This window comes from Propithecus coquereli, unplaced genomic scaffold, assembly GCF_000956105.1.
Source record: "Propithecus coquereli isolate 6110/MARCELLA unplaced genomic scaffold, Pcoq_1.0 Scaffold206, whole genome shotgun sequence".
Lineage (NCBI taxonomy): Eukaryota > Metazoa > Chordata > Mammalia > Primates > Indriidae > Propithecus > Propithecus coquereli.
Genome location: NW_012145634.1, coordinates 4,613,959 through 4,630,491, shown reverse-complemented (window position 1 = coordinate 4,630,491; position 16,533 = coordinate 4,613,959). Strand labels below are relative to the sequence as shown.

Sequence of the window (16,533 nt, the reverse complement as noted above, 5' to 3'; positions counted from 1 at the left end):
GTAAATCTGTCCTGAATGAACACACGCGTGCATAAAACTCACGCTGCATGGCGAAGTCAGATAGGGATGATTTTGATAATTTTCCCAGATGACTGAGTTTGTTGGGCAACACTCCTCGGCTTCATTGTGGGTAATTTACCGGGGTAACATAGTGACCCACACGTTCTCCTGAGACCGAGCTTTGTTCAAGTTGTGGATTCGCATGTTCTCCAAGTGACGGCCGCTTTTTCTCTTCCTCTCCCTCCCCTCTCAGCCTGAAGACAAGCAGAAGGCGGCGGCTGCCTTTGCCCAGCTCCGGGGCGCCATGGAGCTACTGGACATCTCAGAGAGCGAGCAGCGAGCCATTTGGCGGGTGCTGGCAGCCATCTACCACCTTGGTGCGGCGGGGGCCTGCAAAGGTACGTTCTTCCTGCTGGTCACCTGGGTCGCCAGCTGTCTCCTTTGGCAGGTGCCTGACAAGGCCCTTCTCCCGGAGAGATGGGGACAGGGTCAATCTGTCATCTTCAGTGTCTCTGGGACTGCTCTGCGGGAGGCTGCTGAAACCAGGCATCACGAGGAGGAAACAGGGCTGGAATTTCCAAACAAACCTTCTAGACCAGGTCTGTCCAAAGGAACTTCCCGAAATACCAGAGATGTTCTCTCGCTATGCTGTCCAGCGTGGTAGCCACTGGCTGCAGGTGGCCGTCGAACACTTGAAATACAGCCAGTGCAAGTGAGGAACTGCATTTTTCATTGTGTTTAATTCTAACTAATTTGAATTTAAGTGGCCACGTGTAGCTAGTGGCTACTATACTGGGCAGAGCAACTGTAGGCCATGCTAAAGAAGAGTCCAGAAGGCTCCAGTCGCCATTTCGGTCCTCTTCTGCAAACCCCCAAGGGAAGTCTTTCCATCGGTAGCTCTAGGCGAAGCAGAGTTCTGATTTTCAGCGTGGGTTTCTCAGTGTGGAGACTAAGTTGCTATCCTCTGATCATATCGACATTAAACAGTCACCCCATAGAAGCAGAAGTTCGAGAAAACTGCAAACAGGGCCCAGAAAACCATCCATTTTTTACTTTGCGCCATCTAACTTTAGCTGAGCACTTCAGACAACATTGCCTCTGTTGAACCCTTTCTCAAGAGCCACCCCAGCTGCTGAGATGAGTCAACACTGACTTTGTGCCCAGACCTGCGCTGGGTGTTGGTGGGGGCACAGGAGAGGCTGTGTGGGTACCGTCCCTCCTTGTGACTTTGCCGTCTTGCTTGGAGAGATGAGACTTCTAAATGTGAGGCCGTCACCCAGCTTTATTAGCCCACAGAGAGGGGGCGCGACTGCATCGTTCAGACCAGGAAAGGAGGGAAGGCTCCGTGTTGGCGCTTAGACCTCCGTGGTCTGGGGACGTGTGGCAGGAAGCAAATGTGTTTTCCAGAATAGAAAACCGAGACTTGGAAGGGCGAGGTGTCACACACTGCAGGGCGTGGCCTCTTGAATGAGGCGGATTTGGGTTAAAGATGAATCTCTCAGATTCCCTGGCTGCTTCTTTCAATGGGCTAAGAGCGGGTTCAACGCGCGGATTAAACGGAACGAGGATGAGGAGGCTGATTTAGGCTGTGCCCCACCAGAAGATGCGAGACGAAGACAGGAGGCGTGTGCCTTGTGTGGGAGAGGATCCCAGGAGGCACCAGCAGGGGGAGGCAGAAGTGAGACGGGGGACGGGAAGGCAGGTGACGCAGGTGCGTTAGGAGCAGCTTCCCTGGGCAGTTGAAGCTCAGTCCCACTGGCGACCTCTGGGACACTCTGGGGAACATGCCTCCTAGTTGTCTGATCCAAGAGGCCAGGAAACTGGGGTATTTATCCAGAGACAAAGGGAACCCCCTGGACTGTCGGCGTGTCAGCAGAGACGTGAGGAAGCTCGGTTAGATGCCTGAGTTTCTCCTCCCGGGGCAGAGGGCGGATGCGGACCGAGACCTAACCCATGCATGCGAACGCCGGGACGATAAAAGAGAAAATTGCTTTTATAAATATTTTATTAATACACGATTATGGCAATAATTTCTCCCATCCCTCCCCTCCCCACCCCACCTCGTAAATTATTTTAAGAAGAGCTGCCGTCAGTCTGCCTGGGAGGCCTGCCCGATGATTTACTTACTATATATTCTGCTTTGGAACATTTCATAATAGGTTGCTCTAAAATCAGCTATTAAGAATTTCAAAGTCGTATATAAATGTCTTTGCTTTGTGTCATAACAGATCATTTTGAAATATATTAAGAATCATTTTCATTAATCAAGGTTTTTTTCTTTTTCTTCATTAAAATGATACTCTCTTCCCAGCGCGCTTGGCTTCCCAACTTATGTTGAGAGCCCTGATCCTGTTTTTAAAAGCCAATGACAGCCCCTGTGGGGAGATTTGGGGGCCTTATTACTGGACTCAGGGTTTTGAACTGTTAATATTGGCTTGGTGTTTGACAATTGCAAAAGCTCTGGTATCTCTATTGTGCCTTTTGATCTGATCAGACTCTTGTACTCGTCCCGCGAGGAAAAACAGGGCCATTGACAAGAGTCCCGAGTCAGCCTGCTGGCTGTGAATGCCGGCCCGATCTCCCCGAGCCCAGTTCCTCCTTTGTGAAATGGGGCTCATGGGGGTCATGGTGACACCCACTTTGGAGGCGTGTTGTGAGGATTAAATGAATCAATGCCCAGGACTGCAGAGCCCAGAACTTGGCTCCTGGTGGAGGGGTTCATAAGTCTTCACTTTCATCCGTTTCCATTTTATAGACAAGCAAACAGCAGCACAGAGAAGGTGCATCACTTACCTGGTATCACACAGCCAGGACGTGCCAGAGTGAGGTTTGGGCCAGTCTCATTTTCCTGGAGCCCCTGTGCTCAGCGCTTACAGATCTGACCATGTCACTGCCTCCTTAGAGCAGCCTGGGAGGGACAAGAATGATGCCCTTTTTACAAATGAACAAACCGATGCCCACCAGAGAGTTTCGTACAAACTCCTCAGGACACACAGGCAAAGCCAGAGATGGTATCTGGACTTAGGACTGCCAGAGATGGGCCCAGCCTCCGGAACCACACCTCCTACCTGCCGGGCACCCTGTGCTGCTGCCTCCTCCAGCAGGACAACAGCTCACTGACACCTGCAGCTAGCGCAGACCCCACAGGGGAAGGGCTCGGTCCCGCACGACTGCCCCCACGACGGGTGCTGGCTGCAAGCCCCGGGCCTCCTACTCTTCCAGCTGACTGGCTCTAAAGTTGGGGCTCCCTCAACCCCGTCCTCCTGTTTGGTGATTCACTGCAGTGACTCCCAGGACTCAGTAAAGCACTTGACCTACTACTACCGGTTCATTACACAGGGTACATCTCAGGGACAGCCAGATGGAAGAGCCGCATGGGGCAAAGTGTAGGGAGCTGCCTGCCTCTCCCCGAGCGACACCCTCCCAGCACTCCGATGTATGGGAAGCCCTTGGGACGCCATCGTTTAGGGGTTCTATGGAGGTTTCCTGATGCAGGCGCGATGGATTAAATCACCAGCCAGTGGTGATGGGCTCGATCTCCCGCGCCTCTCCCCTCCTCAGAGGTTGGGGGTGCGGTTGAAAGCCCCTGACCCTCCAATCGTGCCGTGGTCTTTCTGGTGGCCATCCCCCATCCTGAAGCTACCTAGGGGCCCCCAGACACCAGTCATCTCACGAGCATCCCCAAGACAGTCTTATGGAGATTCCAAAGGGGTTTTGGAGTGTGTGCTGGGAACCGGGGACAAAGGCTGAATATGTATTTATCACAGGGGCCAAGCCCTGAGCGACAGCCCCCCGGGCCTGGCTGGCTGTGGCCTCCACCCAGGGCCTCCTGGGGATGTGCAGCATTAATCCCTAGTGTCCCGGGTCAACCAGACTGGGGACGGGCGGCCAACGTGGTGAGGCCTGAACCCAGGACACTGACTGGGCGGGGGGTTTTCCTTTCCACTGTCATCCTCTTGCCCACTCTGGGCACTGTTGCTTCCTCTTTCTCTTCTGGAAACTTCCTTCTCCTTTTTTCCTGCTTTATAAGGGCTCCAGCCCTTCTTTGTTCTTTAAAAGACCGCTATGCGCATGCATGGTGGTCCCAGGCTGATGAGGGCCAGGCCTGCGGTCACCACGTGGTCCCTGCCCAGGGACCTTCGGCACCGACATCACACAAGACCCCCACACAACTCCTTGGGACCCTCCTGAGCCTCCTGCTCTGAGGCGGGGGTCACATTGCATCCCCCCTGAAGTTCCCACCAGGTCCCTGCTGGCCCCCGTCCCTGTCCCTTCGGTTCCTGTGATGCAATGCGGTGTCCTTTATTGCAGGAGACCTTTCGGCGCCTTCCCTTGGGCAGCTGGTTGGCCGCCTGCAGGGGCTCAGGCTAACCCTGTCATCAGCCGGGTGCCCTGGGCAGCCCCAGCGTCAGAGAGGACACCTCCCCTCGGATGTGGCAGAGAAAAGGACACGGACACTTTGGCGTCAGCCAGTTCTAGGTTCAAATCTCAGCTTGGCCTTTTACTGGCTGTGCGTAACCCGGGTCACGTTACATAATTAGCCTGAACTCGATCTATAAACGGGAGAAATGGCAGCATGGAGCCATCTGGGCCTCACCCAAGCTCGCACTGCTGGCAAGAGTGGCCCAGACCTATTTGCAAAGCGGCTTTACTGAGGTGCACTTCACGTACCATACGGCTCACCCACTTGGAGCGTACACTTCAGCGGTTTTTAGAATAGTCTCAAATATGTGCAACTATCACATAGTCAATTCTAGTCAAATTTGGAACATTTTCATCATCTTAAAAAGAAACCCTTCAGCCGTCGCCCCCTAAACCCCTCATCCTTAGGCAATGCGCTCCTCCCAGTCTTAAACCACCACTGAGCTGCTCTCTGTCTCTGTGGATTTCCTTGTTCTGGGCATCTTACATGAACGCAATCATATGTGTTCTTTTGTGATTGGCTTTTTTCGCTTAGCATAGTGTTTTCAAGATCCATCTCTGTTGTATCACCGATCAGTGCTTCAATCCTTTGTAGGGCTGAATAATATTTCATCGTATGGATATACCACATTTTGTTTAGCCGTGGACCATGTTTTCTTTCCATTCTTCCCAAGACCTGGGCCATAGGAACTGCTCGAGAAATGCTAATTGAGTGTATGCCCCAAATGAGCCTGTGCAGGGGTAGAATTACACCCATTCTCCAGAGGGAAGGCAGAGGCCGAGCGGTTCTGGGATGGGATGGTGTACATAAGCATGCTTAGAAGACTAGACTATGGTCAGACACACCCAGCCAAGTTTCAGCTCTGCCCTTTGTTAGCTGTGTAAGTTGGAACAGGTTGGTTTCTGTCTTTAAGCCTCAGTTTTCTCATCTATAAAATGGGGACAATGATAATACCTTCCCCATAGGTGAGAGCAGATGGAATGCAGTGATGCACAGAGGAAGTCATTAGCTCAGGGCTTCATCGATCTGGAGATGTGTCCATTTTGTTTATCCTGCACATCCCAGGATAAAAGTAAACCAGACCTTTGGGTCTGCTCATCCGATCCTCTCTCTTAAACTTCTAATCATTGGCACTGACTTTGGTGAGTTGCATACTGTTTTGACTTCAACGCATGACAAGAAACATTTTCCCTCCTGACCCAGTGAAAACACACACACATACACACACATGATTTAGAGAGAAAAGTACACAGACGGAATCCTCTGTATTCCTGAGGGTGGGGTGGGGGGCGGAGAAAAGAAAAAACACCTTCACACTGGCACGTAGACACAACATATGCACCGACTCACCCTGGTAGAACGACTTTCTCTGTAGCTACCAATCCTGCCGCATTCTGTTTCACCTTAATTTCTATTTTTAACCTTGTGCATTCTCCCACCCAGCCACCAAAGTGGCCCTTTTCAGACAAAACCCAGCCCACACCATCCCTCCATCCCCCAGGGCACCCATCTTGCTCAGAGACAAGCCAAAGCTCCCACAAAGACCCCCACGCTCCCGGGGGACAGGGAGTGATGATTCCTGAGCACTTGCTGGGCTGAGTCAGAGGCTTGACCACAGGACCTGAATGAGTATTCAAAGCAATGCCATAAGGTGGCTCTTTGTCATTTGTTCCGATGAGGCAATTGTGGCTCAGAGAGGTGATGCGACTTGCTCAAGGGCACACAGCCAGGAAGTGGTAGAGCTCAGGGCTGCCGGAACCTAGGCTCTCCAGCTTTGCCTGGGGACCAGAATCCTTCTCACCCACTGCCATTGTCATTGGAGCTTGTGGGGACCAAGGCCCGGGGACCCCTAAAGGTTCACTCAAAAATCACTGACTCGAGGCAGATTGATTGATGAGTTTATTTAATGTGTTACACAGGAGCCTCCAGAGTGAAGACACAAAGGTACAGGGGAAATTGTCCATTTTTACGTTTAGGTTCAAGAGAGTACAGACAGCATGCAGAAATAGGATTGGACAAAAGGGGTGTGAGCTAATGCTAACAGGCTGCGTGGGGAAACCCAGCAGGGCCTGTGTGTCTAGATTTTTCTTGGGCTCTCGGAGCAGCGTCCTTCCTTCTAGGTGTGTGCAGGACCCTCTCTGGAATGGGGGTCTCGTGACCTACAGTCAAACAAGGTGGGTCGGATAACTTCCATATGGCCAGTTTTTACACAGAATCACTTTAGGTTTTACGGCTGGCTTTCAAAAAAGGGGTTCTGGTTTCTCTGGCCTGCCTTGGAGCGGGGTTCTGGTTTCTACGGCTAGCCTCGGGGGAGCATGGGGCTGAGAGGCACGAGGACAGGAGAAGGTCAGAGAAAAAGCTTTTGCCTCTCAGGCCTTTATGTTGGGGTACTGTTTTCTGATCCCCGACAAGCTCTTCTTGTGCAAGAGTGCTCCTGAATTCTAGGCAATTCTTCTTTGGGTTGGTGGGGGGGTCACTCTTGGCACAGGAGGAGTGGGCTCAGGTGGCACCTGCCACGTAAGATTCTTGGTTGTCCAGGGCAAGTTTATTTTTGCTCAGCCTGGAGGTCAGGGGGTGGCCCTGCTCTGCGTGGCAAGGTCCAGGCTGGGAGGGGAAGGCAGCTGAACTTGCGTGGGATGCTGCCCGGCTGTCCTGCCAGAGGGGGCGCTGTCAGGAGTGTGAGGCCGGGTATGGTGGATGCTGCGGGCATCGCTCATGGACGCCCGGTGGTCTGGTTCAGCTAGAACGTCCGTGCTGCGCAGAAGGCGTGGCGGGCTTGTCTGCTGAGGAGGAGCCGGGCCCTGCTCAGTGCGGGGGACGTGCTCTGTCACTCAGCTCCTCTGAGAGCTGGAGAGCAGGTGCGCCCTCCCCTCCCTCGGCACCCAGCTTCAGCGGCGACAGAGCAGGGCAGCCGCATTTTAAGGCACACTCTCCAGGGCTGCCTCGTGCTACCGTTGAGCGCACGCTGTTCCGCTCGCTCCTCTGGATAAACTCAGCGCTGTTCCGCGGATGGGGAGACCGAAGCTCTTCCAGGAGGAACCGCTGGCCCAGGGCGCACAGTGAGGCCGCACCCAAGCTCAGACGGGAGCCCACGTCTATCTGGCTCGAAGGCCACCTTGTTTCATTGTGGCCTGCAAAGGAGTGTCCTTCGTGGTCAGAAGACAAAGGGTCCCCGTGTGGGCGCTGTCGAATCAGGTCGGGAGAGACGGCCTGCGGGGGTGTTTGGGGAGCCCCAGAGCTCTCTCCAGGGATCCTTATGTCTTGATGGCCTCACCCACTGGACGGCGACTCTGGCGCGGAAGCCTGGGCGTGCTTCCCGGCTGGGCTCCTGCTTCCCCTCTTCCCATCCTCCCTGCCCTGAGTTCTCACACCCCGGCCGGTGGGAAGTCTCAACTCGCACGTCCGATCGGGTCCCGCCCATAGGGCTGTCCGTGGCTCCCTGCGTGGGCAGTCCCAGCCTGCTCCGGTCCCTGTCCGCCTCTGCATCTCGGTCTGAGTCCACGCGGCCGTGGCTCGTCACAGGGACGTCTCCCATTCCGCTCTCTTGCTGCTCCCCAAGGGCACTGCAGTGCTGGGCTTGTGTCTCTGCCCCTCCCCTCCTCCCCTTGCTGCTCCCCTTTCGAAAGCCGCTCCCCCACCGTGAGCCTTCGCTGACCCCTGGGCGAGGTCTGCTTTTCCTGCTCTGGGTACTCTGGCATTAGGTAATGCCACCTTATTCATTTCTCATGTGGGGTGATTGCTTATTGGATTAACATCTGTCTCCCCCGCCGGGCTGTACCTCTGTGAGCGCAGAGCCCCTGTCTGATTCTGCGCACGGTTGCATGCCCAAGGCCCGGCACAGGGCCTGGCACGTAGTACGTGCTCAGTAAATATTTGTCGACTGATACATCTTCTCAGCAACTCTCGAAGGACGGGGAGATCGCCCTGGAATAGAATCCAGACGAGGGATGTGAGCTGTTTATGCGCTCGATTGCGTTGGCAGGTGAAGGGGAGGGGCCAGGCAGAAGGACAGGTGGACGAAGGGCCCTGAGAGGGAGCCATTCTGCTCCCGTGGGTGTCTCTTCCTGCCTCAACTCTCAACCACCCCCCATTGACTGCCCACGTGGCAGAGACACTTGTTTGAACAGGCTGGACACAGCTGGCCTTTGGATCTTAGAGACCAGCTCTTGTGGTGGCACAGGGGCTGGGTCCTGCCCTCCCCCTGCATAATGTCCACACCTGCTCTCTGTTTTTCTGGTTCGCTGTCACCGATGGGTCCCTTGGGAAGGCGGCGGGAGGGGGCTCTGAGGGCCGGCATCACGCCACAGGCAGGAAACACCCGGTGATTTGACATCGCAGTTGGTTTGCTGTTCGCCAAGGCTCAGGGCTTGGGCCGTTTCCCTGGAGCCATTAGACAACTGTTGATCCAAACTCGTGTTTCTTTCCTTTGGCAAAAAGTGGCCTGTGGAACAATTAGCTGGTGCCCACGTGTTTCTAATGGTAGCAATTGGGTGCTCTCCAGAACTTACTCTACAAGGAGAGAGTGCCACGTTCTATTGGTAATAAATATGTCACAGTTTCAAGGACAGAGGGAACCAGAGTCCACCCCTGGATGGGGGAGCAGCAAAGTTCTAGGGCATAGGAGACATGGGCGTGGCCCTATTTTGCCACAGTGACCTCAAGTAAGTAACTTTAGCCTTCCGTAGCTCAGTTTTCTTGCCTGTAAAATGGGTTTGTAAAGATAGTGACTTCACAGGTCTGCTGCACAGATGAACTGAGGCGCCGTGTGCCACAGGCTCTTTGTAATAGCGCAGTGCGGGTGTGTCAGTAAGAGTCGGCTGCTGTGGATTATGCTGCCGCAAGGCTTGTGGAGTTCCACAGCCCGGGCTTCCCAGATCTCTGTTGAGGTGGAGAGAGGATGCTCCCTGGGACTTTTGCCCTCTGTTTTATTTCCAGGGGCCCCCTAAGAACCCTCTTCTTGCAGAAGAGTAAATCAAGGATGAACTCCATGGGCTCTTTGCAGCAAGACAGTTTCTCTGTCCTGGGGCCTCTTTTTTTGTATGAGATTATAATCAGAGACAATACTCTTCCCAGGAATGATCTCTGTTAGCAAAATCCTCTTCGGGTTTCCCTGTTCTCTATCTCAGCAAGGGCTAGGAGGTCACTTTCCACGGATTCTCTCTTTTAATTCTCACAGCAACCTTGACAAGTAAGGAAGGAGTCACCATTTGTGATTCAGGGTGCTGAGGCTCAGAGAGGTTAGGTAACATTGCCAAAGTTGAACAGCATCATGCGGTGGGGCCAAGGTTAGAAGTTAGTGCCTGTCTGCCTGCAAAGTTCCTTCCCTTCTCCATGATGAGGGTGCGTTCTGGGTACCTGGACCTCTGTCCTGTCTCCTAAGAGCTCCTTCCCAGCTCCATCCACTCTCCACCCAGTCCTGCATCGGGGAGGCCGTCCCACTAAGCAGATAGAGGACAGCTCAGAATCGAGGCCAAAGGCATGGACCAGGCTGACCTGTGTTCAATCCTGCTTCTCTTGCATGATCTTGGCGGCTCTCTTGACAGCTGAGACTCAGTGTTCTCATCTGTAAAATGGGGATACTAATACCTACCTCTTAGGGTTCTTGTGAGGTTTATGTTATTTAATTTGAATATTTAAAGCTCTGTCATTGTTAGTATTGTCATTATCATTGTTAATGAGAGATCTGTCCTGTCCGGGCAGTTTTCCCCAGTGATGCTTAGGAGGGGAGGCTGACTTGGGCTGGTCTTTAACCCTCTCCAGTCCCTGCGATCCTGTGGCCGTCAGAGCTGATGCGCTTTGTCCCCCAGAAAGTCAACTGCTGGTCACTCTGTTGTCCCCCGCTCCTGCACAAAAATGGCAGTAACGTTCAGAATCCAAAATGGCAACAGGGATGCGCGATGCCTGCCCCGACGGGGGCACAGCTTTGTTTCGTCTCTCTCTGAAGGCTGGCGGGGTGTTTATTTGTCACTCACTAAATTTGCCGGTCTGCTTGCCGCTGACCCATGGCTTAATACATGCCACGGTGGGACCCATATATAACCCAAGGAGGGGCCTCGTAATGGGACGATGAAGGGAGGCTGCTATTCAGCTGGCAGCTCTCTCGCCGCCTGCCACGGGAACGACGTCAATCCGTGACTACGTGGGGCCGTGACCCGGGGATCCCAGGGGAAGCTTCCAGAAAGACAATGTCAGCAGTGAGAAAGTCCCAGCCCCCGCCTCCTGCTGCGACGTCCCAGCTCCGTCAGCCAGGGCCGCCCATCAGGGATGGGAGGAGGCGGCCGGACACTTCCATGCTGGGGCAGGACCCTGAGTGCAGGAGGCCGGTGACAGCAGTGACCGTGCTGCTATTCACACAGTGCCGTGACCAGATATTCCGGCGCCCCGTGGAGTGCTTTACCATCGTTATAGTTTTAAAGCAGTCGTAGGAGTAATACTTGAATGACTTTCCATCAGAAATGGAAACAGTGCGGAAGAATAGAGGGTGACAAAGAAAGGACGGTCCCTGTGCTCACTCTGGATCCCACTGCTGTCCAGGGTGGCCACGGAGAACAGTTTCAGGCACTTTTAAAAAAACAGATTTTAAGCCTCTTCCCCCTTCTCCACCCCACCTCCCCCCTCATGATTGACACCGTGTGAGGCACCAGCATCGATACATTAGTATCAATCAACGTCCACAGTTTACACCCGGGGTCGCTCTTTCTGGCGCACAGCGCTGTGGATGTCGACAACTGGGTGACGGCCTGCGTCCTCCGCTACGGTGACATACGGGATAGTCTCACTGCCCTGACAGGCTGGGTGTTTTTACTTCTCGAGCTTTTGATTTGAAATAATTATATGATAGAATCACAGGAAGTGGCAATAATCACACACAGAGTCTCATGAGCCCCTCCCCCAGTGTCCCTCAATGGTGGCGTCACATATGGCTGCAGGACACGGGGATGTTGACGCGGGTACGTCACCGTAACCCAGGCCATGGCCCTCATCTTCGGGGCTTTAAAACTGCAGTTAGCCGCGTCTGTGCACATCACACAGGTATGGGCCGAGTGCCCGGCTGTGGCTCTTTACACCCGTGGGTTCACGCCCGCTCTGTTTCTGTGTCCTTCGCTTTTTTCACATCTCACGTCACGGCTTGTCATGGGGTCTCTTTCCACCTTGGTTCAGAGCAATGTCCCTAATTCTCTCTGTTGACCACAGAGAATTGCCCAGCATGGGCGGACCTCCATTTACAATCCAGTTCTCCCGTCGATGAGCATTCAGGCGGTTTCTTGCTTTTTTGGCGTTATAAATAATGCCCCACTGAACATCCTTGTATGCAGACGGTGCTGCGTGTGAGTGAGCATTTTGGAGGTTTGCTGGAAGTGGAACCTCTAGGTCAAAGGGCGTGTCCAGTGTTTATCATTTCCATGGACACGGACCATTTCACCCACCCTGGGTGTGTATCTGGGTTGTTTGGCTCAAGCCTGTGGAACAGGCGCTATTGTTATCATTTCCATTCGTAGGTGGGGAAACTGAGGCTCAGAGAGGTGAAGCCACTAACTCATGGTCACACAGCTCTATGTGGCACAAAACTAGGCCCTCTGCCTGCCATGCACTGTTTCGTTGGGGGTCAGAGGAAGGCCTGTCGTTTTCAAATGGACCTGCTGTCTCCGCTGTGGGGTTGCTACCTCTGTCCCCTCCTCCAAGACATATGCTGGGCCGGCCCTGCCTTTGCTTCTCTGGGCTCACTTCTGTCTCCTTAGCAGGGGCAGAGGAGCCAGATTCAGGCCGATCTAGAAGTTTCTCACTGTGGCTCAGCGCTCTGCTCTGCTCCCCTCCAGTTTTGGGGGCTTCTCCGCCCCCCACCTGACCCTGACCCCAGCTGCTTCCTGCCCCAAATGAGATGGGCTTCACCCGTAACAAGGATTTCCGAGCCCGGAGCACACTTGCCTCCCCTGCGTTTTCCCCGAGAGTGCAGACTGGTGTGCGTGTCTGGGGCCTGGCTGGCTGTGAGGGCTCTGCGTGTTTCTCCAAGCTCTGTGAATTAGAGGGTGTTTCGAGCTGTGAAGTCAGGAGGGGCGGGACCGCTGTGGTCTGGGCCCAGGTGGCTTCCCCGTGCAGAGGGCCTCGGACAGGCAGGCTCAGCCTCCCTTGGCCTCGACGTACCCAGGGCTCTGCAGGCGCCCCCAGGGACCTCCCTGCGTGGCTGCAAAGGAGCCGCTCACCCGCTCGGTCTGAAGAGCATCCGTGGTAGAGTGGGGAACCCAAAGGCTGGAAAGGGACTCGGACTGCAGCCCGCCCGAGCCCCTCTTTGCACAGGGCAGGGACCAAGGCCCAGAGAGGGGGAGAGACTTGCTCAGGGCCACACAGCGAGGCTGTGGGGGAGGTGGGCTAGAACCCAGGTCTCCTGACTCCCAAGCCAGTGCTCTGTTCATCTCGCTCGGCCCCTTCCTTGTTCCCTGCCTCCCTCCTTCGTCCCACCCTGCTTCTCTCTGCTCCTCCCTTTCTCTCTTCTTCCTCGTTTTCATTCTTCCTTTCCTTCCCGCTCATCCCCGCCCTTCTTTCCCCTCTCCTTCCTGTCCCTTCTCTCTCGCTCTCCTTTTCTGCCCCTCAGTGCCTACTGGATGGCAGGTCCTCGGCCACCCTGACACCCCACCCTCACCTTACAAGGCAAAACTCTGACCCAGTCAAGAGAGAGAGATCCAGACAAGCGCAGGATGCTGGGAGGAGACCCGGATTGAGAGTGGTCTCCCCTCCCTCTCCTGGCATGCTGGAGGCAGAGACCCTGAGCTAAATCTTGAAAACAGGAGAAATCAGGGAGGGGGCTCCAGGTAGAGGGACCTGAGTGAGCGAAGGCACGGTGGCTTGCGTCACCATGGAGCAGGTTCAGGATCTTCTTTCTCGACGCGAGGCCTGGGGCCCCTGTCTCGCTATCCATAATGTGTCAACCTGAGGGCTGCCGCTCTGCTGCCGTGAACCTAAGGGCTCTGATTACGAGAGTATCGCCAGGTAGCCCAGCGCCCCGGGGGCCTGTCCTCTCCTGGGCCACCCTCCTGCCCTAGCTCGGGGCTCGGCTCCGTGCCTGACAGCTGGTGCAGCCAGACCTGTTCCAGACCATCGGCAAGGATTTATTCTGCATTTTCTGAGCATCTCGGACTCATTCATTAAGCTGGAATGGCTGCGCTGGGATGTTAAACAATTACATATATATTTTTAAAAAATGCGTGCTCAGACATGGCGAAGCTGGAAGGCAGAGCTGGCCGGCAGCCAACACCTGGGAGGGTGAAGTGGGAAGGCTGGGATGCTTCGGGGACCCGGGTTCAGATTGGCTGAGCCACTCACTTGTTGGGTGGCTCTGTGAAAGTTTCCCCCTTTCTTTTCGCCTCTGTTTCTCATAAATAATAACAGCAGCTAACATTTAATCAGTGCCTACCACGTGCCAAGCACTACTCTGAGAGCTTTGGCCATTTTGACAATCTCATGGAGTACGTGCTATTACCCCATTTACCTCATTGACTCTCCACCAGCACCCCACAGGGTAGCTTCTGTTCATTTAACAGAAGAAGAGACTGAGGTTCATAGTGTTGACACGACTTCCCCAAGGTTACATGGCTTTAAGCAGTGGAGGTGGGATTTGAACCCAGGCAGTCTGTCTGCAGAACATTGCCTTTTCTTGCAGCAGCTACAGCCTCTTAGACTTATCTCTTCTCTATAGGAGGCTTCCTTCTTCGCAGGCCTCGGAACTGTAAACCTCAGTGTGAGGAAATGCGAACCAGATGCACCGGCATTATAAATAAGTCACATAATGTTGAGTAATTCAGCAGCAGCACGGCTATTGTTGGAAGGAGAAATAACTTGGTTATTAATAAATGCAGGAGGCCACAGTGATTGATAGCAATTGAACTCGTAGTGCGTGGGGAAAAACAGCTATGTTATTTTCTCTCTCTCTCTCTCTCTCTCTCTCTCTCTCTCTCTATTTTTTGTTGTGTTGAGCATAAAGGGAAAAAAACCTGCCTTTGCAGGTGGATTTGAGCATCTCAGAAACTGCAGTTCCATTACTTTCCCTTGCTCCTTCTTTTTCCTTCTTTTTCTCATTCCTCCTTTGTTTGTTTTCTCTGTATAAATCCCAGCCTGCCTCTTACAGCAGGAGTGACCTTGGACAAGCAACTCAAGTGTGGCAATTTGCCCAGAGTCCCCTGGTTAGGTGAGGGCTCTTTCAGTTAAATGGTATTTTCCTAAACTAGTGTCTCCTAGAACATTAGACCCACAAAAGACCTCTATAAAAGCATTCAGAGGACCAATAAGTCTGAACAGAACTCTCCCTTCTTAGAGACTTGTAAGATATACTTTAAAGGCTTTGAGAAGTCCTGCAGTTAAGAAACTTATTTAGCCAAGCATTGACCAAATTGATACGATACACAATTCATTTCTTCCCAGTGATACCGGTGACCATCCCGTGCGTGGAACAACTGCTATGAGGTGCACCGTTGGGGGATTCTGACCCCCCCAGCTCTGTGGCTGCCCTGCCCTGCTCCACACCCAGAGAGTTACTGACTCAGCCCTGCCCTCAGTAGCACACTGGCTGGAGCCTGGCGTCACCCCACACATGCAAATGGCTTCTGAGGAATAGACAGAGAGGCAGAGAAAGAGCCATGAGCCCGGACATCAGCTGCTGTTTCGAGAGCCTTCCCTTGGCCAACCAAACCTTGCTAAGCGTGGCCATGGTCTCCTAGCCTTAGCGCCTTACAGCGGGTACAGATGCTGACACAAGGGGTCAAAGCCAAGATGTTTTTGAGGGCGTCGATCCCAGGAAGCACCAGGAGAGGAGTGGGGAAGGGAAATGGGGAAGGAAGGCGGGAACTGTGGGCCAACCTGCCATGGGGACCTGTTTCCCACCAGCAGCCGAGAAAATGACTGGAGACCAAACCCACACACCAGGAGTGATCGCTGCACCTTTAGCTTTGGGATCATTCTGGGCACAGTCTCCTTGACTCCAGGCGAGTGGAGACAAAAGCACCTGGACAGAATGCACGATCCCCTCTGGAGTGGGCCAGGGCAGGAAAGGGTTCACGACCCGCTTCCCCCAGCCCAGGCTGTGCAGCTGGCTGAAAGACTGACAGCTGGAATGGCAGGAACGAGGATTAGACCCAGATCCTCTCTGATCCATCACCCACGTCACTGCCCAGTTCCCTTTCTCCCCACCTCGGATGCCAACTCAGGGTTCTCGCCCTTCCCCGGGAAGACGTTGGCCGTTGCCTATGTATGAGCAAAGATCAAGGAATCCGTGGGGTTGGACTTTGTGTGGCGGCCAACCTTCAGGGAGCTGGGGGCAGAAGACACATTTTCCTGACAAAGCCCTCCATGTGCTCACCTGCATTACACCAGCAGCGTGGGTCTCAGCTGCACCTGGACAGATCCCCTCACATCAGGGAGGATTTAGAAAGTTCAGCCAGAGTCCACTTACCACTCCTCTTTTCAGAAATAGCAATGGCTGATTTCCTTCATGGCTTCTCCAAGCCTATCAAGGCCAGGAAGGTCACTGCCACTGGGAACTCTATTTTAGAGAGCAGCTAAGGAGGGTGGTGGGGCAGGAGGAGGACAGGACATTACTCACCATCGGCATCGTCACCATCAGCATCATCATGAGCACCATCACCATCATCATCACTGTCATCACCATCACCATCATCACCATCATCACCATCATCACCATCACCATCACCATCATCACCATCATCACCATCACCATCATCACCATCACCATCACCATCATCACCATCATCATCACCATCACCATCACCATCATCATCATCAGCATCACCATCACCATCATCACCATCATCATCACTATCACCATCACCATCATCATCATCACCATCATCACCATCATCATCACCATCATCACATTATCATCATCACCATCACCATCATCATCACCATCACCATCGTCACCATCACCATCACCATCACCATCACCATCACCATCACCATCATCATCACCGTCATCACCATCATCATCACCATCATCACATTATCATCATCACCATCACCATCATCATCACCATCACCATCATCATCACCATCACCATCACCATCACCATCACCATCATCATCATCACCATCATCACCATCAT

At 53.7% G+C, this 16,533-nt stretch overlaps 1 protein-coding gene across 1 annotated transcript in view; it reads left to right on the top strand.

Moving 5' to 3' along the window:
• MYO18B (myosin XVIIIB) overlaps nucleotides 1–16,533 on the top strand; it is a 236,673-nt gene that overhangs the window by 29,137 nt on the left and 191,003 nt on the right. Inside the window, exon 11 of the mRNA XM_012644105.1 lies at nucleotides 254–398. Coding sequence (XP_012499559.1) covers nucleotides 254–398 — 145 coding nt within the window. The remainder of the gene's footprint in view (nucleotides 1–253; nucleotides 399–16,533) is intronic.